At 38.2% G+C, this 27,611-nt stretch overlaps 1 protein-coding gene across 1 annotated transcript; it reads right to left on the bottom strand.

Annotated features, from left to right (window-relative positions):
• Window positions 1-272: 272 nt before the first annotated feature.
• Window positions 273-19,472, bottom strand: LOC119230308 (contactin-associated protein-like 4; the record flags this gene model as incomplete). Its single annotated transcript, XM_037491350.2, has 7 exons — window positions 18,459-19,472; window positions 17,784-17,968; window positions 16,757-16,900; window positions 14,278-14,539; window positions 6,988-7,137; window positions 3,632-3,803; window positions 273-379 (listed from the first exon to the last, which is right to left on the bottom strand). Coding segments are annotated over exons 1-7 (1,120 nt in total), but the record flags the coding sequence as incomplete, so codon positions are not given.
• Between the last annotated feature and the right edge of the window lie 8,139 nt (window positions 19,473-27,611).

Here is a 27,611-nt window from a genome sequence, read left to right on the forward strand (position 1 = left end):
TATCCTCGAACACCTCATTTTCTGTACATTTTCTCTTCTGGCCAGTTAGCTTTCTCTTTTCTTCCCTCTTTCCTACTATCTATAAGCTACCTCAACTGCTTTCTGAAAAGAGGTGTGGATTAAAATTAAATCAGAACGCAACAGAATGCTAAAATGCTGGCTTGCAACTCGAAAACATATCTGCAAACACATGGACAGAATCACACAGAGCAATCGAAGGGAGTGAACAAGGAGTAGCAGAGGCAAGAACAAGCAGGTGGTGCTGGGCTCACAGTTGTGGCAGGTGGCTCCCCGGTAGCCAGTGTTTGCACAGTTGCAGTGGAAGGTGTTCCAGGACTGGGAGCATTCACCGCCATGCTCACAATAGTTGGGCAAACACCTGAAAGAAGGTGCACATACAATCACCACTTTTCAGTGTTAGAACATTATAAGATGTAGATCATTTATACCTGAAATTCATACTTCCTTTCATGTAAAAAGAAGAACACCAGCCATAACATAAAGAGCAAATTGAACCTGATGAACATTAGCCAGTGTTTTGTTAAGTCCTTTAGTCCCAGGACTAAACCTTAGATCAACAAATTCATTCAATTTCAACCATTCTCAGGTGGTGGGACTGCTAATTCTCATCCTGCCCTGCTGTATCAGATCCCTTTATTTTCCCTAGATGATGTAATACTAATTCAGTATCTTCCCGAAACATTACTTGCTTACATAAAATAACATTTAGTCATACTGACTTGCAATGACTTTGAATATTTAAAGAAGAAGGAACAAGAAGAGGGAGCAGAGGAATAAGTGAAAAGGGGGATAAGCTTTATTCACTCAGTGTTTAATCTAGAATTGCTGAAGTTGTCAAGACACAAAAATTCCAAGCAGGGTGTCCATGGTGCCCCAGGACTGAATCAAACTCCCAGGGGTTCCCAGGATATTTTAAATTTTTCATAGAATTACTCAATGTATTTCTTCAAGAGGCAAATTCAACACACTCAATATCTGTCAAGCTGTGGGACTTACTAGCTTGAAGTAGTTCAATTTCAACATGAGATTGCATTGCATTCCTTTTAATAACATCCTATCTTTGAGAAGGTGGCCTTTCAGGAGTTGATATCAAACAAGTTCCAAGGGAAATCAATGCTGAATTAACAATGAGGGTGGCGGTATCTGATCTGATTCCAAGCTTTGAAAAACTGAACAGGACCCAAGAGTAAACAAGCGCAATTATGAAGTAACTGTGTTTCATTAACAATGAAATAAAAATATTTTTCAAATATATTACTTTTTCAAATGATTCCTCGGTTGTTAGGACAAATACACTTCTAAAGTTTGTTGGACATAAAGTTTGTTTGGACAAAAGCCACGTCTTAGATGAAAGTGTTAGCAATACTGTTTGTCCTGGGACCCTAAAAATAATTACTATAAGTTGGCACTGACAAATGTTGGGAAGTTTCAGAATTAACTCAAACAGCCTAGTGAGAGTGAGATTTGGTGCTTTTTAGAATTTAGAATGAAAGAGACACTGAGACCAATTGAGACCAAGGTCTGACATGCTCTCATTCACCCCAGAATAAAAATTAAACAACAAAACATGGCAGGAATGTATAATAAAGGCATTTTGGTCATCTCCCTTTAAATACCAACAATGAGAATTTCATGTTTTGCTTATAGGATTTTTCCATTTTTGACGCAATGTAATGCTATTTATTACTTTTTTGTGCATAAGGACTGTGTAAGACAGCCTTACTCTTTCACTCAGCTTGACCAAACTTAAGGCCCGAACCCCTGATCTCCCTGAGGTCATTTCTTTTAGAAGACTTTCTATTATAAGTTCTTTCTCTATTTGCTTGTGTGTGTGTGTACTTACAATACCCAAGTTATTTTACAAACTCCTTAAAAAATAAAAAATAAATAAAATGGGCATCTCTCCATGCCAATTAAGTTTGCATATACATTCCAGCATTTTTGTAGATTCACAAAACTGCCTTCAAAGAATGTTTTACAATGCGTTTAATTTCTTAAAGCATTTCAATCAGTGATATTCTAGAAGAAAAGGAAAATTAAAAAAAAAAAAAACCAATCCTAGTTGGTAATCAGAAAAGACAAGGGCAGGGTAGAATGATTTTTAAAGGGCCTCAACCTAAAAGGTACAGACAGAAGTGGCTATGCCTAAAATTTGAAGAAAGAATCTTTAATTACTGTAATACATGTACTTTTTCTACTTGATCTGCTACTAAAAGATGTTGAATACATTTTCCTTGATTTTGTTAATCAGACTAGATTTATCACATTTTTTAAATTGCAATGTCAAAACCTAGATTGTGAATTTCATTTAAATTCAACATATGGTCGTTCTGTTTGACTATTAGTAAGTAACCTAAGGCAAATAACATTGTATAGTGAAGTAGTGACCTAAACAATAGCATTTCACACTCTTCTTAATGTTAGTTATTTCAATGCAAAGTAAAAAAAAAATCTATCAACCCATTTTCTCTTGCCTCCAAAGCTTTTCCTTAGACATTTCCAGCACTATTTTCATTGCTTGTGAACCTGAACAATATATACATCAACATCCCCAAAACAGAAGTGACATGTACAATTTTGGTTTACCCCGATTCCCTGTCCATTCCAATTTAAATTTCAAAAGACTTTCACACAATGTAAAACTCGGCTAGAATTAATGATATTGAAGTAAAATCTATATAACATGATCACATTTAGGAAAATTAAATGAAGCTAGGTAACTTTAGACTCTAGGATAATGGTGACCACCTGAATTCAAATCTCAAAGCTATGAAATCGATAAGAACTAACCGCCACCCAGGCACAAGGAAAGAGTTACTAAGCCGTCGCTGTTTGATTTTTTAATCTTTAATGACCATAGCATTATTCTGAACTCAATAATTAAAATGAACACGACTGATATTAAAGCATGACTGGCAAGATTATTGTGATTATTGGGCTATTGTTGCCCAAGTCACAAACTACTCTTAAATTATTGACTATCAATTATTACTGGAAGAGTTGTTTGTCTGCTACAATTAATGCCAAAATCTTGTACTTCCGTTTTCTATACTAGCATTCCTACTGAAACTTCTGGACCAGCTTTACACCGTGATCAATACTACAGCTCCAGAGCTTTCATTTCCTCGGCAGAGAAGATAGTAGTGGGCTGTAAAAGGTACATATTAGGAGCATAGCAGGCAGTTAAATCCCTCTGTCTCTGAAAACATGAAGCTGTTGGGGAAGCAAAATGCCCTTTTTTGACTGATCTCATTGGTTTCTGCTGTACTGGTGCCAGGTGAGCAATATTACTATTGGATTTAATGATGTATTTTTGATACACTGATACCCACCTAAAATTATACTAGCATCAACATCATCTTTTGTAAACTGGTAGCATGAGTACGTATAAACGATGTGGTTAGTTATAGCTAACTTTTACCCCTCCGAATATTAAGTATAAAACTAAAGGCATGTTTTTCATAGTTCTCATGGTAATATAATCCACTACCTGTGGAAAAGACGATGTGGGAAAGAGAGAAAAATGTTCACTTCCTATATAATTTTTAATCTGCTGCCAAAAATATTGAAAATGAAGCAGGTCAAAAGAAAGGAATGAGACCGTCCTCACCTGTCTGTAATTCCACAAGAATCTATCTGAAGGTCGCTGAAGTTCCCAAGGGCCTCCTGCTGAACTGAAATCAGATCTACCACCTTGTTACTGAGAGAAATGAGTCTCATACAGCCCTGAAATCCACCAAGTGGATTTTTACATTTGGAGCCAAAGCCGTTGTCAGGACAACCTAATAAAAATGAAACAAAACAAAGTAAAAGCAGGATACATTATAATGAATCAGGATTCAGTATCACAGAATACTTCATTATGAAAAAAAGAAAACTGATTGCTCTCTTGAAATTAAAAAAGGGAGAAAAAGCCCATTACATCATCATTAGTTTAATATATACTACAAACTGCAATTAATACAAAGCATTTCTCTTTATCACTGTAGGACATAGCAAATTGCTACTGTTACAATGATAATGTGCAAGGATACTAACTTGATCTACAATTTAAAAATACTAGCTCCAGAATCCTACACATGTAGCCAGCTATAATAATTATGTACGGCTTAAAACACAGGGACTCTGTCTTCTGGAATGCAAGAAGAAGAGCATCAAGGATGAAAATGTGTACTGCAGATAAGAAAAGAGAAATCAATAGTGGTGAAATAAGCTTTGTATTTAAAGCTAACTATTTGGGAAAAGAGTTATATGACTTGCAATAAAATTACCAACTATTTAATTACTTTATTTTCATGGCACGTGAGAGCTACAACATATGAATTTTAATAAACCTTGATGTAATGTCAAAAACATTTCAGTTTGATTGTTTTTTTTTGCCCTCATAAAAGAATGTCCATTTGTATTGATTTTTTTCCTAACATTTACCCCAAACTGTTTCTAATCATTTAAATAATAAAGAAATATAATAGCAACCATTATTGTCTGAGGTTTAATGATGTACTAAGTGTTTCTCCACCCAAGTGAAATAAATCATTTTATGGAGTATGAACACATATATTATACTTATATAGTTTTCATTAATCTTTTTTTGTCATTATGGTTGTCAACCACGATTACAATTTCAAATAATAATAAATGAATCAGCAACTTCTTAATTCCTTACAATCCATGCTAGTTTTCCATTGGGAATTACCATTATAATTAAATATTTTGACTGCAGGTATTTGCCCTTAATGCTTTGTTTTCCTAACAAAATACATTTACATGGCAAGTGAAGGCCAATATTTATATTTAAAACTGTTACTGGACACAATGGAAATATTTCATTTAGCATAATGGAATCTTTGAAGTTTCAAATTTAATATATGAAGATAATGGGGTCAAACACTTTTGAGTGTCAATTTTTTACACTTGGTACTAAATGCATTTTCAGTGGTTGATATTCTTCGGAGGCACAGGATGTGGTTACTATAATCTCGATGTGTTTTCTAGATGACTTATTAACCAATTAAGAATGTGAAAACACAAACGGAGAGGATAATAGTTCAATATTATTTGGGGGGAACTACAACATGTCAGGGATATAAACAGCTCTGCTAATCTCCTTTTCTCCAGGTGGTGTTTCCTGACACATTTCAAACTATTTCAGAATAAAACAAATTGTGCAATGTGCCTGTAGGGAAGAAAACTAAGTAAACTCATAGTCACAAGACAAGGTCATGGAACTTTACAGAAAGTGCTTCATATTCTAACTACCTTGTTTAATAAGCAAGAGATCCTGAGAACAAAGAAAGGTTCAGCCCAGGTTAGTCTCATTAGTCTAAGATAACAGGCATCCACGAGTTAATATAATGCCACAGCAGAGAGAAGTTCTGCACGGAACTCGTTTAAGATGAAAGTTCTAAACTATGAAGATTTCTGGGGAATACCTAATGCTGAATTAATGGATGGATCCATTACTAGAGGCAGTCAGCATGTTAAGCACCTCTGAGGATGACAGATAAATTATCACTCTGTGTCACTGTACCAGAAGTGAGATGTCGGGTTTTGGCTTCGTGGTGATGCAGCCAGTTCGCTGGACAGATAGTGTTTGATTTACACAAGCGGGGATGTGAGAACTCTACATGAAATTTGGTATCTCCAGCTTTGCGGTGCTGTGTGTTATTCAAGAGCAAAAAGGTTGCAGAGAGGAGTATATGGAAATTAGACAACCATCCATCCTCATCCTAGAGAACCCATATTTAAAATGTGTAATTTGTAAAAGCTAAAAACTGATCACAAAGCACCTTTTTGCATCATTTAACAATTTTTTCCCTTCTCTCTTTCAGCGCTGCTAAGTCTTTTCCTTTAAAGTGAACACTCTTGGTTAAATAGTTCAATATATCTTACCATTTATTCAAGGAATTTATTCCTATGGATTGCCATTAAATCAGTCCTATATTCCAGAAGGTTTTAGAAACAGCCCAGTTCAGGAATGAATAAATTTCACAAATGGAGGCAATTACATCTTTTAAGATTGTATAATGCCATCTTTGACAGTAACAGACTAGGTAGGGTTTGGTTTTTTGTTTGTTTGTTTGCTTGCTTGCGGATGGGGCAATTGCATTTAATATTAAATGAGTGATTCTTGGTCTGGATGTTGTCAAATGTAGAAAGGAATCAGTATCTTATTAATGAATAATAAAGATTGAACCTCTTCCACCAAATTCAAAAGCCATTCCACACAGAAGCAACAATCACAATTAAAAATAAAAGAAGAAACTCCTCAAATCATAATTGGAAGTTGTATCACTAACAGTTTCACAATGTTGCCTTCCTAATGGTAAATAACATTTTCTTTTTAAGTTTCCATGACTCAAGACTCTTCTATTTCCAAGGTTTCCTTTCTCAAGCTTTATTTTCAATCAAGCATCCACTGGATAGATAAGGGCTTCATTCGTATGTGTTCTCTTACAGAGGTGGCCTGGTATTGAAGGGTGATGCCCTAATTTTATCAAATGTATCAGTGCATTATTACTTAGCAAGGAGAAGAGGTTTCTGTGGCTAATTAAGCTAGATTATTTTTCCACTGCCACCTTGCCCTTCGTTGGGCCGTGGAAAAGTAATAAGGATGCTCCAGGGATGCCAGGAGGCATGAGCACTGCAATAAAACCAGCCCATAAATTCAAAAAAAGACATATAGGGGCCATTTAACATTAGGAAAACATAACAAAGTTTAAAAGGAAGAACTCAAGGGAATGGACTATTTACAATGAATCTTATAGAAATCATAAACATAAATAAATCTACCTTGAAAAAATATACCCCTGTCATCTTGATTCACTCAACATTTCCCTGCTCTAAGAAAGTGAGAAATTATTCTGTCCTGTTGACATTGGTGACTCCACAATGGCTTCCCCAAGATGGGGGGTAGTAAGCCCAAACACGGTTCAAATGTACATCCGGCCTGACCTCGTGCCTCACCTCCAAAATAGTAGGTGCCACCGGAAGAAAGCTGCTCGGGCCCCAGGGAAGGAGCAGCAAAAGCCGCTTGGCCATCCACCACCACACTCAGGTGGTTCCTTCTGGCAGCTACAGAGATGGAATGCCACTGCCCATCATTTAATCCACCACCTGGGGGGGCAGAAAACCAGTGATGAGAGGTGTCACTCAACAGTAAACACTGTTAGTGCTTGGTTAGAAACACAACAGATCACCCGCACAGCCAAGTTCAGTACCCACATCTGGGAAAGGGACTCAAGATGGAAACTGGCCCCCTTTATGTGGAAAAGGGTATAGCATTACCCCCCTTTCTCAGGGCCTCAGTAGAGAGAACACCATCTCAACTTCAGATAGTCCTGAATTGTTAATTTTTAAAATTATTTGGTAAAAACTAATTTCCAGTTTCTGTCATGTAAATTATTTTTTAAGGCGAGGGACTTAAAAAGAACATAGATATATTCTAGAATTTTAAGTTATACCTGATAAAACAATTCATCCGCCTTTTAAAAACAGCTTTGTGCAGACATCTTTTATAATATTATAGGAGGATATTTCGCAAAGTATATAAAAATATTTGAAGAGACTAATGAAAAGTGAAAGTTTATGGCTATTTATATTATGTAAAGTTAAAAAAATTAAGTAGTAAGTAAAACCACATCTACATAGTTGATCCTCATAATTTATAGGTTCCACATTATTTGCAAGCCCCAGATCAATACTTGAGGAACTTTGGGAATCATTCTCAAAAATGTGCAGAGCAGAGGATAGTTCATGGTGACGAACACATATCTGCACCGGAAGTCAAAGTGTTGCTTTGTTTCAGGTCTCACATGTAATCTCGTTTTTCACATCTTTGGTGATCTTGCAGCTTAAAAGACCTCCCAATCACAGCGATGAAGGCTGCTGGGTGTTTCTTAGTGCCATCACATCACCACATATGTGCTAGAGAACTTCCTTCAGACATGAATTACTGTGCTGCTGGTGATGAGTGCAAGAGTAATGAACCATCTATTAAACAAGGAGTCTTTAAACAGCATCATACATAAAACAAGTTTACATACTGACTGGCTGATAAATATGCCGTGAGCAGTGGCTCACAAGAATCCAAGCCTTCATCTCCCTTAGGAGCCATGGTTGAGTATTTTCTAATTCAGGGCTCACCCCAATTTCAGAGAAGATAACTAGTACAAATAATGAGAATGGACCATGTATATGCCATTCTGATTATAGTTTTAATTCTATCAGTATAGGAAAGACTGAAAGGAAATATTCCAATATATAAACAGTAATTTTTGCATGAAGGAAAGCTGGTGTTGTTTTTATTCATTTTTATGATTTTTTGCCTTATTTTCTAAGTGCATATATATATATAGAGAGAGAGAGAGAAAGAGAGAGAGTCAAAAATTGTTAATAATCGAAAATCAAAGTTTTCTTATCACCTCTAAGAATCAATATCTAATCCCCCTTAAGGCAGTCCCAGCATCAGGAAACCATGACATGGTGCAGCCTTTCTCTCCCACAGGAGTTAGGTCTGTAAGGACTCTGAGCTCCATCCTTCAGACAGGTAGCACCCAAGCCTCTCCGCTGTGGATTTACCAGGAGGGTTTACAGCCAGGGAATATTCAACTCTGTATGATTCTGCAGTTCAAATCAGTAAACATAAATGTAATTACTCTATTAAACTGAGAGGTCCTGAGCCTCTTGGCTGGTATTATGTGCAATTTCTTTCCCTGGAGATTATCTACAAGCTTTTAGGTAGAAAATGTGTGGAAGCTCCCTTAGGCGAGGGGGCCCTTCACCCTCGACTTATCTAGTAGAACACAAAATTCCATTCTGGGCACCAAAGCTCATTTTTACATTACATTCATAAAGCAAAAAAAGATTTCCAAGCATCCAAGTCTGGGCTGGTTTGTGGAAGCTAATGAAAAAGACTGGAAATCTAAAAAATGGAGAAGATAGGTTAGATTACTTTTAGACACACTTTCTGAGTAGCCTCGGAAATGGATGGCTGAATAGAATTGCATAATCCCTGACTCCAAGATTGGGCTAAAATAAATCCAGTCCCAGATTTGTCTTCCAGGGCTCCCTATCAGAGAATACATTTAAAGCAAAAACCCTTGCTCCGAGTCTTGCATCACACACACATTTGCTGGTGCCCCTGCCCCACCACATGTCTCCCAAAAGCTCTTCCTCAAAGATGGGATACGCCTGAACACACAACTGGACTTCTGTGCTTTCCATATTCTAGGAATCTGCTTCCCCAACTACTGGTGGGAATGAGTGGTCTTTTCCAACCTACTGTAGATGGGTACTTTTATAAATTTCAGTAAGGATGAATTCCAAAAAAGTTAAATAAAAAAGACAGAGGGCCTCCCTGGTGGTGCAAGGGGTTAAGCACCGCATTATGAAGCAATCCGCAGCCTCTGCAGCACAAGTTCAATCCCCGGGCAGCCAGGGAGCAACCCACATGGAGCGGCAGACCACTCCTGTCTCGCCTGCTGCTCCCCTCAGCAGGGTATTTCAGTCAATCTGCCTGTTCTGTTCCCCACTCTGTCTCTGGTGAATCCTCTCACCCCCACATCTCTGGCCTGTACCCCAGTTCTTGTATGCATAAGTAAATAAATCTTAAAAAAATAATAAAAAAGAAAAAGAATAAATCCACTAACCATATGCTTAGTTGTTGCAGCAATTAACTTATTGTCCTAACAGTTTCTAAGAGCTTAGTCTTACTAAGTCATACAATGTCATCATGGATTCTATTGTATAGGAACTTAAACATCCATTTGCTGGGTATGCTACATAGACTGACAACTAGTGAGTGATATATTAAATATGAAAATCTTCAGGAAATTTTCAATTTTTATAGTCATCTTGGTTAACAGGTCTTTCACTGAATCAGTGTTAGTCCAGGGGCCACACCTGAGGGAGCACTGCTCCAAGTAAGCACAGGCTTAGGCAGACAGCAGGAGCAAGGCAGAGACTTGAGACAGTTGTCAATAGAAGCCAATTTAGATTAAGAACAAAAGACCAGCAGCTCACTCTGCCATTTTACACAATTAAATGCCCCCATCTACCCAGCTAGGAGATTATGAAATTGTGCTGTGTTTCGTGGGAGAAACTTCAGAAAGCTATTCTCGCGTTTCCTTTGTGATAGCCATCACAGGTTTATGATGAGGAGACTTACTACCCGTTACTAGGATTTATTATTCCAATTAATGAATGAAGGGCCCATTTAGTTCATTTTATTTAACTTTATGTAGTAAAAACGATCCTCTTAAAATCAGATTTTATTTACTTTTTTTTAGGTATACAACTCCTTCCCACTCTAGGTCTGATGAGAAGTGAGCCTCTATCAAAGAAAGGCCACTTCAGTGTAAAAGCAGGGAAGGAGACGAGCAATTGAAAAATTTGTATTTTTCCTTATGCATGATATTAGACAACTAGACCTTAATTCTAGTACACTGCTCCCAACACCACCCCCCTCCTCCTGCTTCTTTCTCTCTCTCTACCTCTCTCCCGCCCTCCCTTCTTCCCTTTCCTCCCTCTCTCCCTCTCTTTTGGGCCTAAGCCACATACACACACACAAACAGAGCAAGAGGAAAAAGTGATCTAGCTTCTTCCTGTATGGCATCAGGGATCAGTCTCCAACTGCCACAGAAATACTGTAACAGCTTAACTACCATTACCATCTCTTAAGACTGTAACAGGCATCCATAAAGAAGATGAATAAATTAAAAATAAGCCTGCTGTAAAGGGGAGGTTCTTTGCCTAAGTGTGAAAGGCAATCATACAAACGCCACTGCTCAAGGAGCAGCTGCAGGGTTTTGCTTGTTTCCGAGCATCTGTCGGTGCCCTGAACCAGTGCCAGGAATTCCAATATTCACTAACTAGATACACTAACCAGGATTCAGGATCTGGCCACCCGATAGCTCTTGTCAAGATGAAAATATGGAGGTCATTGGTGCCAATCACTTAGGGGAAAGTGGGAGTATGAGGGACTGAGAGGTTTATAATCTGTAATGCAGGACTACTCCAACTGTGAAAGGGACAGGGGGGATAAGAAAAGCCTTCTGCTGGGCATGACAAATCAAGAGAGCTGTCCCAGAGCCAGGGCCACAGGCATCATGAATGCCACGTATGAAAAATGCAGCGGTATCTCATACACCACCAGCCTGCACCTCCCAGGCCTGCACATGGCAGCCAGCGGCTTGCATAGGGGCCTGATTTTCAGTCCCAGGCAAAAACAGCAGCAGAAATACTGAAATCTCAAATGTGACCATCAAGAATTCCTTGTAAATAGGGAGCTGAAATTATACCTTTTATTAGGTTCTTGATGCCAACTAAACGGTTTGTGCTTTGATACCTCTAACGACGATAAGGAATAGAAATATTGGTGTAATGAGGGACTTTCTGTTACTGACTGCTAATATATTTTAGGACTTAGACTACTATACTCAATTTCATATTTCAAAAATGACATAGGCTGACATCTTTTCAAATATGTCCAAGTGACAATTTGCAAAACTACACATAACATTAAAATCATAGCCTGACCATTTGAACATTTGTGCAATTCAGTTCTTCCTCAATGGAATTTATTTCCTATTTCACTACAAAAGTTGTAAAAAATTTTGAGCTTTTAAAACATGTAAGACTAGTAATTTATATCTTCAGGAGCTATGGAAAATGGAATCATCTTTATATCATGGAAATGTTTAGTATAATTAACACTACTCCATCAGAATTGATGTTGATTCTTTTTTAAGTGGCATTGTAATACATTCTGACAATTGACTTAATTAATGAACATTTTACATATGTGAGAACAAGCTGACCACCTACCCAAATACCATTTAAGCAGTCTAGACGTGGACTTTCAGTGGTGAACAAAACGTGTAGTTGCTGAGGTGTGATGATGTCCCACTCAAAGTTATATACTGATTTCATGTAATGCTGCCTCAATATAAAATTTAAAAAGCAGTCTTCTTCAAATGCAAAGTGTATTTGCTTCAGTGAAACTAGAAACATTAATGTTTAAAAGAACTAGAAAAAACAAGGGTGGGGTAGCTGTAGCAACGACCTGTTGTGTCCCGAAAGGGAGAGAACTTTCCTGTACTGGCATCCATATTTACTCCAGGCTCCTTATTATTAGCTAATGGCAACAATCACACTAAGTCTTATTGTAACAGGGTGGTCCCCAGGAAAGGGGGAGGTTCCCTGCCCCACCCAAGGGAGGGTGGAGCTGAGCAGGAAGAGGAGAAGCTGCAGAAGAGACTGAGGAAGGAAGCAGGATGGAGCCAGGAGACCTGGAGGAGGCGCATGGAGCCTAGAGACACGTGAAGAAACTGTGCTTGTCTTTTGGTCGTGGACGGGGTGACACAGATGTGGGTGAGACCCGTGGGGAGGTGACAATGACAGCTTTTATCTTGATGTTGATTTTGCTCTTTTCCTTCCGGTCTTGTCTGGTTGTTTCTGACCCTTTTCTGTGGGTCCCCACTGAAAGATGCTTTAGACTTGTGGCAGGCTGTGGGGCCTTGCTCTGGGCCGATCCCATATGGATGGACTTTTACCCACGAGGGGACGGGTAACTTTGGGTGCTTCATTTAGAAACTAGACTCTTTACCTTACCTGTATTGTTTCCTAGTTTTATTAAAGTTCCTTCCCATTAAAGTCTCCTATGTTTTGTGTTGATGCGGCGAATGGCAGAACCCATTTAGAATAGGCAGGTTTGCGGGGGTTTGGGCTGCCCCTCTCCCTGTCCTATAACATTATGATGTCATAATGGATCCTACTGTATGGTAACTTAAACATCAATTTAGAGATTTTTCAATCATTCTGGGTATTCTATGTACACTTGTGCCCGATGATTTATTATAAACCTGTTTTGAAATGAATGAGCTTGGTGGGGCTCAGGACAGGAACACTATACTGAAGCAGTTTCCTTACGAGGCTGAAAATTGGGCTATGAATATAACCACATCTGAAGCTGTCAGATGTATCACAAAACACTACACATTAATGGTAAGCTCACAATTTTAGGCCCTCATTTTAGGAAGTCTATTTATTATTAATATGACGTTGATTAATTTATTTCCTTGCATCAGGTCTGCAAATGCGCAACATTTTTGAACATCATATTTTATTTTTTTATTTAAATTTTATTTTTATATTCCCCATACAATTACATCATATTTTAAAAAGTGTATAGTACCTTTTAAAAAATTATAATTAATATTGAGCTTTCAGGTCCCACATGAAGCCGCAGTGGTATATGAACAATAAGAAGGCTCTATAATGACTAGGTGTTTGAGAATCCATTTGCACACTTGTTTTTTCTTATATTTAGTTCCTGGCTATATTGAATTTTCTTCCTTTCCCAGTCATAGTCTATTAATTTTGGTCACAGTGAATATAGAGGAGTAGTCCAATGGCACCTTTAAGTTGTTTTGAAACATCATTTATTAAATTGATGTAGCGATTTGTACAATGTGACCTCTGGTTACTTGGCTTGGGTGTTATTCCATATATATGAGAATGTGATGGAGATCCGTTGTCAAGAACTATATAATTTTAATGAAGAGACAAAAATATCCCTCACCCAAAGCACTGACCTAAATTAGACATTAATTTTCCAGACACTCATATAGTCTCCTTAATTATATTACTTCAAATCATGAAAATGATACCGTATTGCCTGGGAGAAGAGAGAACTGTTTGGGATCCAAATGGGGAACTGCACAAATCTTACCATTCTCCCAAAATAGATCCAACTCTTGTACAGAATCACCAGCAAGGGAAGTCAGTGTGACTGAATATTTAGGTTTTCTGGCCATATAAATATGGCAATATAGATTCCACCCTTCAAAGAGCCCGTAAGAACAGCAGCTATATTACAAAGTCCAGTTCTCCACTGAAGATGCCCAGTATACTTTTGGGTCCATTTCTAAGTTTTTCACATTCTTCCCAAAACAGATTTCCTCACAATATGCTGATTTATCTGCAGGGGGTGAAAGGGTCATGGAAAGAAATTTCTATTTGCCTCGCAACTATCATTTTGGTTAGTAAGAGCTGCTGGTGTTGGAGCCACATTTCAAATGAAATTGGAATCAAGTTCCTCTCAGACAATTACTGATAAGCTCATTAATTGCAGGTCTTCATTTATTAAACAAATATTAATTTTTTGGTTATGCACAGAAATTTAAGGAGAAGGGACAGAGAGATAATGAAATCTTTCTAATACATATGCTCTGCCTGCAGGGACACACTTATTACCTGCTGTGATATTACTGGATAATTTTCCTGGTTGGTAGAGATGCAGCTTGAGTTTCCCATCACTAAGAAAGAGGAGGAGACCCCCTGAAGCCAGCTGAAGTTCACTGAATAACAAAAGTCCTGCCTTATTCCAGGTTCGAAACTGGAAAGTGGCAGAAATCTCGTCGTCCCCAGAGGCACCAGGCAGTGCTAAGTAACTCCTGGGGCTGAGAAAAGTCACAGGCACAGACTGTGGTTGTGAACAAGAGAATGACACATTGCCCTGAGAATAAAGCCAGAGAAAAAGTTACAAGGATGACCCATCACATCAGTAACAGACTTTGAAATATTCACCAGAGCTGGTTATCAATCTCTAATTATTCTGGATTGAAAACAGAAACTGCTATGAACATGAAAACCCAAATCCTGGCCATGATCTTAAAAGTCTCTTCAAATCCAGTGATAATACAGTGAATCAAATCTTTGCTTAGCTTTCTAGGTGAAATTCTTTTCTCCCCATCTCTCAAATTGTACAAAGCATCTTACTCAATATAATTGAATAAAAATTGATTTAAACCAACTCTCTTTCTATAACTCCCTCACATAACTAATACTAATGAGCTACTAGTTTTCCTCCCATATTTTTCCATGTTTCTCTGTTCCCAATGCCATTTACTGCATCATGACTTAAATCACTTAAAAATTTCTTATGGAAACCCCTTTGTGGGACACAGCATAAGTCTAATTACTGTCTTTTATTGGTTGCAATAATCATCAACTATGTGAATTTTCCCCTTTTTACTCAGCTGTCTCTCTGTTAATGTGCAGGCCCTCTGCTTTCAGGTTTTGTGGCTACTGACAATGTAGCTTTGGTTCTGCAGAGGAGGGTTTTAAACACAGGCTACAGTATCTCTGTGTTTTAATAAATATTTCCATGGAAAAGTCAATGAAGTCAACTTTATTACACAGTGTACACCTTGGGATTAAACCATTTTAGTCTTGGTTAGACAAAGACATTGGGTTATATTGCAATTCTGTTAAAAGTGAAGGAGTTTGCACTGTAGACAAATATCTCATCCCAGTGAATGAAATAACAAAAGCTGAAGATTAAGCTACACTAACTCATAATGTAAATGCAATTATAAGATTACCAAGCCTCATAAAAATGGAAACATTCTGCCAGCTGCAGTTCGGTCTTGTGCTTATTTGGACCGCTGCCTGCCGCCCTGGAAGGACACATCTTGTAGTGAAGAGTGGGTGTCAGTTTATGAGCAGTGTCTGGAAACTTGTTTTGCCAACACACATATCTGTCTATTATAATATTTATATTTTTCTCTTGATATTTCCCCTTTCATAAAAAAAAACCAAAATAACTGAAGATCTTGCTGGATGGTATAATCATATAAATACTAACAACTTATACTGAGATTCAGGAGTAAAATATTGTGTAAATGATAAATTTATGTAGTGCTTTGAGATTTACAGATGCCACATGAGCTTCAACCTTCAACTTATGTATTTTTCCTTTTGAACAATTAAAGAGATGGATTCTAAGTGATATTTGGGTCCTGTTTTTCAATCACCAAATTAAGCTGAAAACCCTGATTCCAGGATCCCCTTTCTTATCTGGTGGTGGTTAAAGTTAGCCAGAAAGGAAACATGTGTGCTATTTGAGCATTTGAATCAGAAATGGAACATGGGTCTTTTTCCTCCAAAGTGGTGTCCATGTGTATGTGTCAATGTGCACGTGTGTGTGTGTGTGTCTCCCCATGCATCTCCATGTCTGTGTGCTCACAGAGAAGGATGGTCACAGAGCTGCTGCTCTGCTCCAGCCTCCATGGCTCTCCTTTAATGAGCTCCATCTTCCTGACCACTAGCATTCACTTCCCAGTTCCTCTCATCATTAAGATCCAAGTCCCAAAACAGATTCCTTATACATAAAATCCAGCGTGGTGCTGCTTGCCTGCCTGAACCCTGGCCTGGACATTTCCCCAGAATGAGATGAGAACGTAGCGTGACCAACACTGCTATGGGGACAGGGTGGCAGATGTAATGTGCCAACAGCCTATTAGTTTTTTCTATTCATTATGAATGACCATGGCAAAATACAAGTTTTTCTAATGCCTCGCTAATACTCATGGATATTATCTGATTCCTGAAACACAGTATGCTTATTTAGAGAGTTTGTCAGAGAATATCTTGTTAAGGAAATTACAGCGCAAAAGAAATTTGTCTCCTGGGAGTAATAATAGCACAGCAAAATTAAATTATCAGCTGTAAAAAGAAAAACCACCTGTTGGTGTTCATATAAAAATAATCACGCCCTGTGAATTATAATTCCTTTAGATAGAATTAATCCCTTATATGTATATTGCCAAACAGAACATTTTTAAAAGAATAAGAGTAAACCCTAAAACGTCGTATCAAATGGAATCCAAAAGGGAGCAACTTTATCGAGGGGAAAAGCTGTAATTTTACTCGAGATGTGAAGGTCTCTTACCATCATGATGACCTGTGGTTTTTGCCGCTTGGCCAAGTCAATAATGTCCACTCCATTATAATAGAGGTTTTCTAAACATCCATGAAAATGTTTATGGGGGAATGACACTGATTTTCCAGGTGCTGGAATCCCTCCAAAGCTGATCTTAGAAAGAAAAATGGCATCAATAATATTGTTTAGTGATTTTCTGATCTGCTTAATTATGATCAGTTACTATAGCTGCAATCATCATGGAGAAGTCTGTTTTTCATTATCCTGCACTTCCATATTTTAATTCCAAATAGAGATTAAAAAATAATAAAAGATGCAAATTTTTAAAAAATCACATGGTGAACAGAGTTAGACTTGTAGTGGGGAATGTGTTGTGGTAGACACAGATGTTGATTTGCAATGATGCACATTTGAAGTCTATATAATAGGATAAACCCATATTAGCTCAATACAAAACCTTTAAAAATTACATGCATTTGATTTTTACTTTCACTAGAGCTTGATCATTCTAACTTATTAATCATCCTTGGATTTGATATATATTGGTTGGGGGTTATAAATACATCTTTATATGCGTGGTAAACCTCTGTTTAATAATAAAACCAATTATAATGACATTTTATTTTGCATACATTTCTGGTACACATTGCTATGTGCACTTGAATCAAGTGGTAATGAATTAATCTTCGTTGCCACATACTCTCCATAAATCTTGGCTCAGGGGTGCCCTATGGCACAAAAAATCATCCAGAGCATTCTAAATTTACTTGTGGTAATGAGTTCTCCTCGTGGAGATTTCCTGTATGTGACACCCTGTAACTACACAGCTCAGATACAGAAGATGCTCGCTCTCTCCCTAATAATAAATTCACATATTGCAAGAATGATGGAGCATCGCCCTATGCCCACATCTGCTACTGTGAGTTAGTTCACTCTGGGAAACACTGAAAGGATTTTTTACGGTGTATTTTGTTTTGTGTGGCTCCACCACAGACACATCATAAAATCCGTATGCACTGAAAAATAACCATCACACCTCATGGTCCAGATCCAGGTAGCTGAGTTCTCCCTGGGCATGGAAGCGGTGCCGGTGCTCATCCACTGTGAAGTTGACTTGCTGGCCCAGGCGCTGGATAAGTACCGAGTGCCAGTGCTGGTCATCTAGCAAGCTGCCCAGGGTGAGGTTGATCAAGGTGTGCGTGGCGGGCAGTTTTGTCTCGCCTGAGAAGTGGGGAAAAAAATAATAACAGCATCAGTCTGAAAGATTCTCTTTTGTGGACCAGTATCACTCATAATAATTGCAATCTCCTTGCATGCATTCCATCTACACCACCAGCGTGGTGGATTCACCTGAAGTTTGAATATAATATCCTCTCAACCTTGTTGTAATTTCTCCCACTGTTAATTCTCTTTATTAGTATTATCCATCACACGCTCATTTTCAATGTAAATTTTATCTTTGCTACAACCTCGGTTTTACTACCTGCATATTTTTCAATGACCCATCCCTCTCTTCATGATGTTTGAAAATAGCTATGTGATTCTATCTGCCCTGTGCAGAAAACATCAGTGAGTCTTAAACAAATTGCAAAATATGAACTGTTTTTACATGAAAGTGTGATATTTTATATGTTAATAGAAATGCCTCTGGATTTGGAAATAAGGCCCTTTCGATGGTATAAGAGAAACTGTAAAGACATCATAGTTTTACCTGAATTAATAAGTAAAAAGAGTTTTCCCCTTCTTAGTTCCAGGGTGATGTGACCTCCTTTTCGTCCTTCCCGATGAAGGAGGATCCCCTCACTCTGCATGGTTTTAAATTTCAAAGAAATAATGTCCTTTACTGGGCTCAGGGATTTTTGATCAAATCTGTAGAGAAGGGAACTTTTTCCATCGAGATCAACCACCTCTGATCCTAGAGATGAAGATATTAAAAGTCATTCTAAGGATAAATATATTTTTCATAAAGGTGTTTTAAATGTAGACAGGGCATGGCTTACACAGAGAGAGCACACTATACACATACACATACATGTATAATTCAGCTCTGAGTTGCTTCCATCATCATAAGAGAAAAGAGAGCCACCAAATGTCTGCTTCCCTCTTCATACCTGGGATGGATTCCAGTTCAGCCTTTACTCACCTATTTACAAAATTCATGATTCAGAAATACATATTTAAATGTATTCCTTTTTCACGTATTATTAAAGACTGCTTCCCCTCATTCCATGAAAAAAGCAAATCAGAAAAAAGGTTACAATCACTATCCATAAAACCACTTTGCATATTTCATGACCCATACTTTTAACGGTATTCTCAAAAGGCTGAAGCTGAATGGTTTTCTAGCTCCTAGGAAGGTGGTTTTGAGGCCTCAAAATTCTTTCACATGCACTGTGTGTAGAGATCCCCATACAAACATATGCACCTCAGAGACTCATCAAAGTCACTTCAAATGAGTATTAAGATGAACTTTGTGCTTTGTTTTATTTATTATTTTTTTGTGACTAAGTGCTGGTATTTAAGAGCAGAGCCACTTCCTGTCTTCTCCAGGGCGCCGTTCGAGAGACACTCACTTAATGACACTGTGTGGCTGTGCTGCTGCATTTGTGTCATGACTATGACACTGACATGTTTTTTCAGCTTTCTGACAGTGTCTTATCTACTCATTGTCAAGATCACTTTAATTCAGTTCATCTGAAAAAAGATGTCATGTTACACCAATAACGTAACGGTGCATCTGTCAAGATCAGTTGCACCCCGAACAGCAGACACAACAAAAGAACTGATACCACTCCAAAAGCCCACCAGTGTTTTCCACATCTGACAAGTACAAGATCTTTTATTTTTTAAAAAAAGGCCATTACCCTTCAGAGTATATTTATGTAGTAAGCGAAATGAAGAGGCTAGGTAAGCCCCCCGCCCCAAAATATGCAGCTGCTTTGCGACTGGTTAGCCAACTTCTCCCAGTTAACAACATGACATTAGGATTTACTCATCTTCTTCCATTTGACAAAATTGTTACAGCTACTTGTATGCCCAATATGCTTTTCATTCAGATTATCCATCATTTTTAACGTGAACCATTCATATGCATCAACCTCTCCTCCCAATTTTTTTCAACTACTCGATACAGCTATCTTTTGAAAATTCAAAGGTTTGGTTTTCTCCCCCACATCTTGTTAATGTGCTTATAAAGAATTCATCCTTCCAAGTGCACATGAATAAACATTGCATTCTGTAGAAAGAATAATGTTAACCGAACAATTATTCCTTGTTATATAGCTGAATGGATGTGCATGGTAAAAACATAACTCTGTGTCAAATACAAATAATGTGTTCTATGATTATTAGATTACTATAAATTAAGACAAGTTCCAATAAGACAGACTTTAACTGCTGACACATTTGGAGCAATGCAGTTATCTCTGAGTTAATGTATCGCTTAAAGGCAACCATCATAATAATGATTTTATTTTAGATAAAGTCTATTTTGGAATTAGCTACCAAGAGGACTTTTTTCCAGTAAAGGTTTAGTCTGTGTTACTTTAGCCTACTATTTCTTTTTTCTTCTTCTTCTTCTTCACTATTGTTAGCATGACATTTAAATGGTCATATTAGCCTTTGATAGCATCTAAAGCTTTTGTGTCTGGAATATTTCCACTGGTAAAATGGAGTAGTGAAAAACAGCAGACAACTGATATACCTCAAGCAATGGCTCACTGCTTCATTTCTTAAAGTGAAGCCACTTGCCATTTTCTCTCTTATGTTATCTTCTTAATTCTCAGGTATACCACTACATAATTTGTCACATTCACTTAGTAAATATTTAGCTAAAGAAATATTTATGTTTGAAGCTAAATAAATATTTATTTAGGATGCTGGATACTAAGAGATGAAGGATGATGGATACAAATGCGGCCCCACCCTCATGGAGTTCACTTTCAATGAAGATGAATGTGTTAGCAAGAATTAGCAAATGAATAATTACCTTCAGGAAACCATTACAAACTGTCACAGGCATTCTGCTCACTCAAGGTTACAACCAGACCCCAGCACTTGAGTTAAGGTAATTGGGAAAACTCAGTTTTCAGGCCTACAAACTTGCAGTTAAAGCAGATGGCAATCAGTAGTCTTCCTACTCTCCGGTCCTTGAGACCATACTTGTTCCCATAAACTAGAATTACTCTCAGAACTCTTAATTCCAAGGGGCCCAGGCTCTGTCCCAATACATTCTCTCTTCCCTTGCATGAAGGAGCGCTCCAAAGGTTGTGAGAAACTGTAGTGGTGACCAGTAACTTAGATCTCAGAAGGAGGAAGCAGGAGTGAGGGGGTTTACCTTGAAAAGCAGACCTGAGGGCCTCCCTGATGGCACAAGGGGTTAGACACAGCACTATGAAGCTGTCCGCAGCCCCTGCAGCATGAGTTTGATCCCCAGCCAGCCAGGGAGCTACCCACATGGCACAGCAGACCTCTCCTGTCATGCCTGCTGCTCCTCTCAGTATATTTCAGTGAATCCACCTGTTTTGCTCCCCACTCTGTCTCTGGTGAATCCTCTCACCTGCCACACCTCTTGTATGCTTACACCTCTTGTATGCATAAATAAATAAATCTTTCTTTTTCTTTTTTTTAAGATTTATTTATTTATCTATGCAAGCACAAGGTACAGTCAGAAGCATGGGAGGGTGAGAGAATTCACCAGACCCACACTGGGGAACAGAACAGGCAGACAGATGGAGGACACCGCTGAGGGGAGCAGCGGTCTGCACACCATGTGGGACCCTCACTTGGCAGCCAGGGATTGAACCGGCGCTGGAGAGGCTGCGGGCAGCCTCGCAACCCAGCGCTCAACTGCTGCGCCACCAGGGAGACCCAAATAAATAAATCTTTAAAAAAGAAAAGAAAAGCAGACCTGAAAGGGACAAGTGATGAAGTGGGGGCATCAACAAATTGGCTCCATCACATCACAGTCTTCGTGTGTGTGTGAACAATAACCTTCAGGGGAAATAAGCCTCATATAATTCAGAATTCAGAATAAGCTTCATATAATTCAGAATGTACACAGCATCTATACAGGAAAACTGCAAATTACATACACACAATCTAGCTATAAGATTTCTCATTAAAAAAAAAATCAGGATGATTTCTAACAGTATTAAGTATGGTAGCTCTCACTGTTATTAAAAGCCTTGTATACAGCACATCTGATCTATTAACAGCAGACAATTTTAAATAATAATCACAAAACACTGTTATGACATAAAGTTAATAATATAAAAATCTGGAGCTACTCTGAAAAAACTAACCTTGTGTGTGAGAGAGCACATTTGAATTCAGTGTCTCCTCAGCAGCTAGCTCTCCAAGGGTGCTGCTGCAGACATAGTTATATAGTCTCTCTTGAAAGTGATCTTACTACTTTTAAGAAAAATTGGAAAAACTAGAAATAAATCAAAGGAATAACTTCACATCCTTCCAATGTCAGAGTGCAGCATTTTCTAACAGACTTTTGCAAAGATTCATTCGCTCACAGGTGAGTTTACAAATGTCTGGCTTTACTATTTATTACAGATTAGAGCCAGACTCTCCTAGGCTCCATGTGAATTTGTAAGTTTGCTCCCCACAGAGATGCAGAGGACTTCTGTCTGGTAGAAAAGATATTCCTGAAGGTTATGGTTTTGTCTCCTGGTTGGACATGATGTCACCAAGTGTGCACTTAATCTGCTAATATTAACCCAACATTCTCTGCTGGGCTGTCCCACACAGTCTCTTGACATTTCTTTGAAGTAGTTTTACCACCGTTCCTGGTTCCTTCATCAGTGAATTAAATTACATCTATAATACATACTTATTCTATATTTGAATAACACCAGTTTTTTTACATTTTTGAAAACCTTACTTTTAGAACTTAAAAGAACGTGGGTTTCACATCACTGATAGGGTCAACTTAGCAACATTTTATGTTTTAGCCAAAAAGGGTAATATTCAGGGTGAATTAATTTCACAAAGATTTTCAGATTTCTGGACTCTAAAAAAAAGAGTACTGCCAAATGCAAACACAAAAGAAAAAGTTCTGATGGCTCATAATAGTATTTCTTTGTAATGAAACAAACCTAAAAAAGAGACCGAGTATGAGACCATTAATGAAATTAATCCAATTCAATAACTGTTTAGAAACTAAATTAAGTTTCCAAAGTAATATTAATATTTAAATTGACAACCATATCACATTTATTTCTACCTTTTGTCAGATACTTTGGGAAAAGAATAGGCACACAATTCAACTGTGCAAGTAAGAAGAGCAGAGGTATTAGAAAACTGACTACAGAAAAGACTGTAAGTCAGAAGGAAACAAAATAGATAAAGAGCAAAATAGATACAATAAAGTATCTATAGTCCAAAGGTGGAAAAGGAGACACGTTACTGATAGAAAGGGAAAATTACTCTAGCTTAGATTTGTTAACTAGTGCACTAAATAACCGAGGTTATATTTTTTTATAAATATATTTTATTTTATATAATTCTTACATCCTTTTTCATTTTTACAATGTATGCATTTTCATTTTGGTTATATTCCCCATACAGTTCTGCCCCCTTTTTTTGACCCTAATCCTTCCTTTCCTCCTGTCCGAGCCCCTGTAGTATATCTCTGGTTTATAGTTGCTTGTTGATTTTGATTTTTACTTTATTATAATTAGTCTTTTTCTGGTCCCTTAATCAGGTTTTCTAAATTCCTGCTATGAGTGAGACCATCCGGTATTTTTCTTTTCTTTCTGGCTTATTTCACTGAGCATGATCCCTTCCAGCTCCATCCATGTTGCTGTGAATGGCATGAGTGATAGTGAAGGCAAAGATAAACAGCTGGGACTATATTTTTAATGACTGGATTACTAGCAATATTAATAATGTGGCCCTACCATATCCTGGTTCACCACGGGAGGGAGGATATGGAACATAATTTCCTAGTAACAAGCTGCAAATTGTTCTGCCGCTGTCACTACCTTACAAGCACCGGTAGTCTTGTTCTACAATAGTTCATCGTCATGGTCATCTGGATGGGCTTAAGTCTTCCCTCCACCCTGGGCAAGTGTAGGAGTTTCTTACTGTTCCTATAACAAATGACCACAAACTGGGCTGCATAAAGTAACACAAATGTATTATGTTACAGTTTTTTAATTCAGAAGTCCTAAAATCAAAGTTGCTTTTCTTGTGAAATATGTATATACAGATCATCCCTTTCCTTGTGTTTTCCAGCTGGTAAGACTGCCTGCATTCCTTGATTTCTGGTTTCTTCCCTCAAGTACAAGACCAGCAAATATCATGACATCTTCAAAATCTCCTTCTCTGATTCTGAGTCTCTTTTCAGGACCCTTGATTGGTTCTGAAAAGCTGATCTGGTTCCTCCTGGATAATCCAGGATAATCTGCCCATCTCAGAGTTAGTCCTTCACTCGTTCACATCTGTAAAGTGTCTTTGTTGTGTAATAATTTCAGGTTACAGGGCAGTATTCTGTCATAGCAGGTTTCTTAACCTCTTGGTCCTGTTTCCTCATCTATAACTGGCAAATAACAATAGCATACTACTTACAGCATGCTATGTAAATTTATATGTGTAATTTTTGGAAGAGTTGCTGGCACATAATTAGGACTCCATAAAATAATAACTACTACTAATGCTAAGGCTACTATTTAGTGTTAGAATACAGCAAAAGTAGTTCAAGGAATACATTTGGGGCATTCATTTTTAAAAAGTGGACTCTCCAGAAAATAATGAATTTCTGAAGTGCTCAAGAAACGCTCAGGTATTGAGGTCACACTGCACCAAAGGGTCTGAGCCATCTGCGGGTTCTGTGGCTTTTTCCCCGTCTGTCAGCTGATGCCTGAGCTGACTCACCACAGCAATTGTCAGTGACCTGAACCCTCCTCAGTGAATACCTCCATCTCAAATCTTCTCATTTAGATCAGGAAGCCAGGAAAGAAGAGACGCAGCAAGATGGAAGGCCCTACTCTCATATCATTTCTCCCTGTGACCCCAGGAAAGAGGTGTAGTCTGCTTTATTTGCCTGATTCAGAAATACAATCTCCCCTGGAATGTGGAGTTTCTCAATAGAAAATAGTCACATTTCTCTCCAGGAGCTGTGTCAGAAGTGGTATTGCTGAAACATGTATCCTGCTCTCCCTCCTGTACTCCTTATTTATGGAGAGCTCACCGTGAGCACAGGGGAAGACATCAAGGCAGAGAAACAAAGAGCATTTTTTTTCAAGGCATTTCCAATCCAGCACAGAAGACACACATCTCTGAGATGTGAGGATTCATGGGGATACTCAGTCCTTCCTCACTTCTGCATCTGGGCTGAGTCCCAAATGACTGCTAATATGTGTAGGCACCGGTCCACTGGGCCTCAGAGAAGCATGTCCACTGAACAGCAGAAGAGCTTTACCTTTCTCAGCAGCCAGCAGCTCCACTCCGCAAATTTTGCCTACAAACATTCTTCATTATAATATCTTCCACTTGACAAAACACTAAAAAAATGGATCTACTTTATGATCCAGAGATTCCACTCCTAGGAATCTACCTGGAGGACACAAAAACACTCATTCAAAAGGAAAGCAGCCATGTTTTCTGCAGCACTACTTGCAATGGCTAAGGTATGGAAACCTAAATGTCCCCAAATCAATGAGAAGATCAAGATGTGACACACACACACACACACACACACACACACACACAGGAATACTACTCAGTGATCAAAAAAGATAAACTCTTGCTATTTCCAGCAACAAGGATGGAGCTGGAAGGGATCAGGCTAAGTGAAATAAGTCAGAAGGAAAAAGAAAAATATGGAAAGGTTTCCCTTAAAGGTGGAGCATGGGAAAACCAAAGCGTCACGAAAAAAGGACAAAATTTGCAAGCTGACCACACACCCGAGGCAAATAGCAAGGGATGGAGAGGCAGGGGAATTTGAAGAGGGGCAGGTAGAGCACAAGGGACTATGCCTGAGGGGAGAACAATGATGTAATAAAATAAATAAAAAATAAATTTTAAGACATTCATAGAAAGAAAGAAACCTTCCATTTGACCCAGTATCTTCCACTCACCCCTGTACCCTGGCCCTGCTCCTGAAGTTTTACAGTTTCTCACATTATAAGAGGATACCATTCAATAAGGCAATGTCGTCCCACCCCACAAGTTGATTACTAAGGAAAACGTATAAAAGAGCCTGGTTTCTTCAATTGAGTTCTGTGGTGCAGTTGTTTTAAGATGAGCTGAGGAGAATCTCAGGATCTCTACCAATATCCTACATCCTGAGCTCTGCCTCATGTCCTTCAAATGCCAAACTCTGAGGAAGACCAGTTTTGAGTGATCCAGAAGCAGACCACTGCATGGGATATGTGACAAGAGGAACAACTAGGTTCAGAAACCATTCTCTGAGAATGAAGACTCTAAATTGCATGCAGAATTGTACCATGGAAAATGAATGTTTTATTTATTTATGCCACAGGTTATACCTGCTGAATCTTGTGGAGGTAGTTGGGATTTGACTCTGAAAGATGTTCCAGAGAGAAACTGATTGATGAGTTAAGCTATTAATCATCGCAGGACTGATGTGGTCAGTTGACTAAGAAACGTTGAAGAGAAAAACTGGAACAGAAAATGCATGAACTGGAGAACAAATCCCGACAAAAGTGATGTTATTGGAAGATCATGAAAGAATTTTGAAAATGATGCAAGAGTCATTGCCTATAAATGACTTGGGAATCACCCCAAAAATTAAATAGAGGTTGGTTAAGAGGGTTCCCACTGAACGGGAGCTATGGCTCATACTGTTCTTGGCTAAACCTGATGTTAGCTTTAAACACGGATCATCCTGTTTCTTTATTTGAAAATTATTTCCTCTGAATTATGAAACCAACAGAGATCCAATTTTGATTTCTATGAACATAAATCAAACCGAGTCGCTATTACACTGTTCCATAGTGAAATACGAAAGCCACACCATGATGTACTGGCACTTGAGATCTGCATTACTGAACTGGGTTTGAAAGAGATGGCCAGGAGAGACCATGCACTTGAGAAATCAACAGGAAATAAGTCGTACTATTTTTGCATAGTAGTGTAAAAGAACAGAGAATGATTTAAGGGACTCTTAAGTTTAAAACAACTAAATTTAATTCAGTACAAAGGAAGGAGGCACAGGATGAACTGCTCATCTAGCCACAGGGGAAAGGTGACTGCATGTCTTGGCTTTAAATAGCCTGAGCTAAGGTCAGTCATGACGCAGCAGGAGGTTATGAGAAAAAACCTGATCACTGCCACGTAAATATCAATCTACGCTAACCTTTCAAATAGATTTGAAATTGGCCACACTGACTCTATCAAGGACACTTGAGTGTGTCACTGGAGGATATAAGTTGCATTTCTGTTCTTAATGTTTATTTGTAACCTGTATATCTTCTCAGAAGTCGCTTAAATGCTGATTCTCAGTTTCCTTTCTAGAGTTGGTACAGAATAATCCCAACCTCTCCAACCCCACAAAGAATCAGTGGATTTCAAATGGAAGTATCAGAATGCCTTGACATTCATTATTTTATATGATGTTGTCATCATTTCAGTATTAATAACAGCTGGAATTATCTGTGTGCATCTCAGAGTAACCAACTGCTACTGTGCGCGTGCCATACATTTGGGATATCTATATGTTTATTCATTTATTTGTTTATATCATAGCTATCAGTTGTTTGTCCTAATTCATCCATTGAATAAACAGTGACTGAACAGTGCTTGTGCCAACTCCTGCCACAGGAGCTGGAGGTGCAACCATGAACACATTCTGTCCTCATGGAGTCTCCAATCTGAAGGGAAGACTTCA

The sequence above is a fragment of the Talpa occidentalis genome, unplaced genomic scaffold (assembly GCF_014898055.3).
Source record: "Talpa occidentalis isolate TD23 unplaced genomic scaffold, MPIMG_talOcc4v2.1 talOcc4.628, whole genome shotgun sequence".
Taxonomy (NCBI): Eukaryota; Metazoa; Chordata; class Mammalia; order Eulipotyphla; family Talpidae; genus Talpa; species Talpa occidentalis.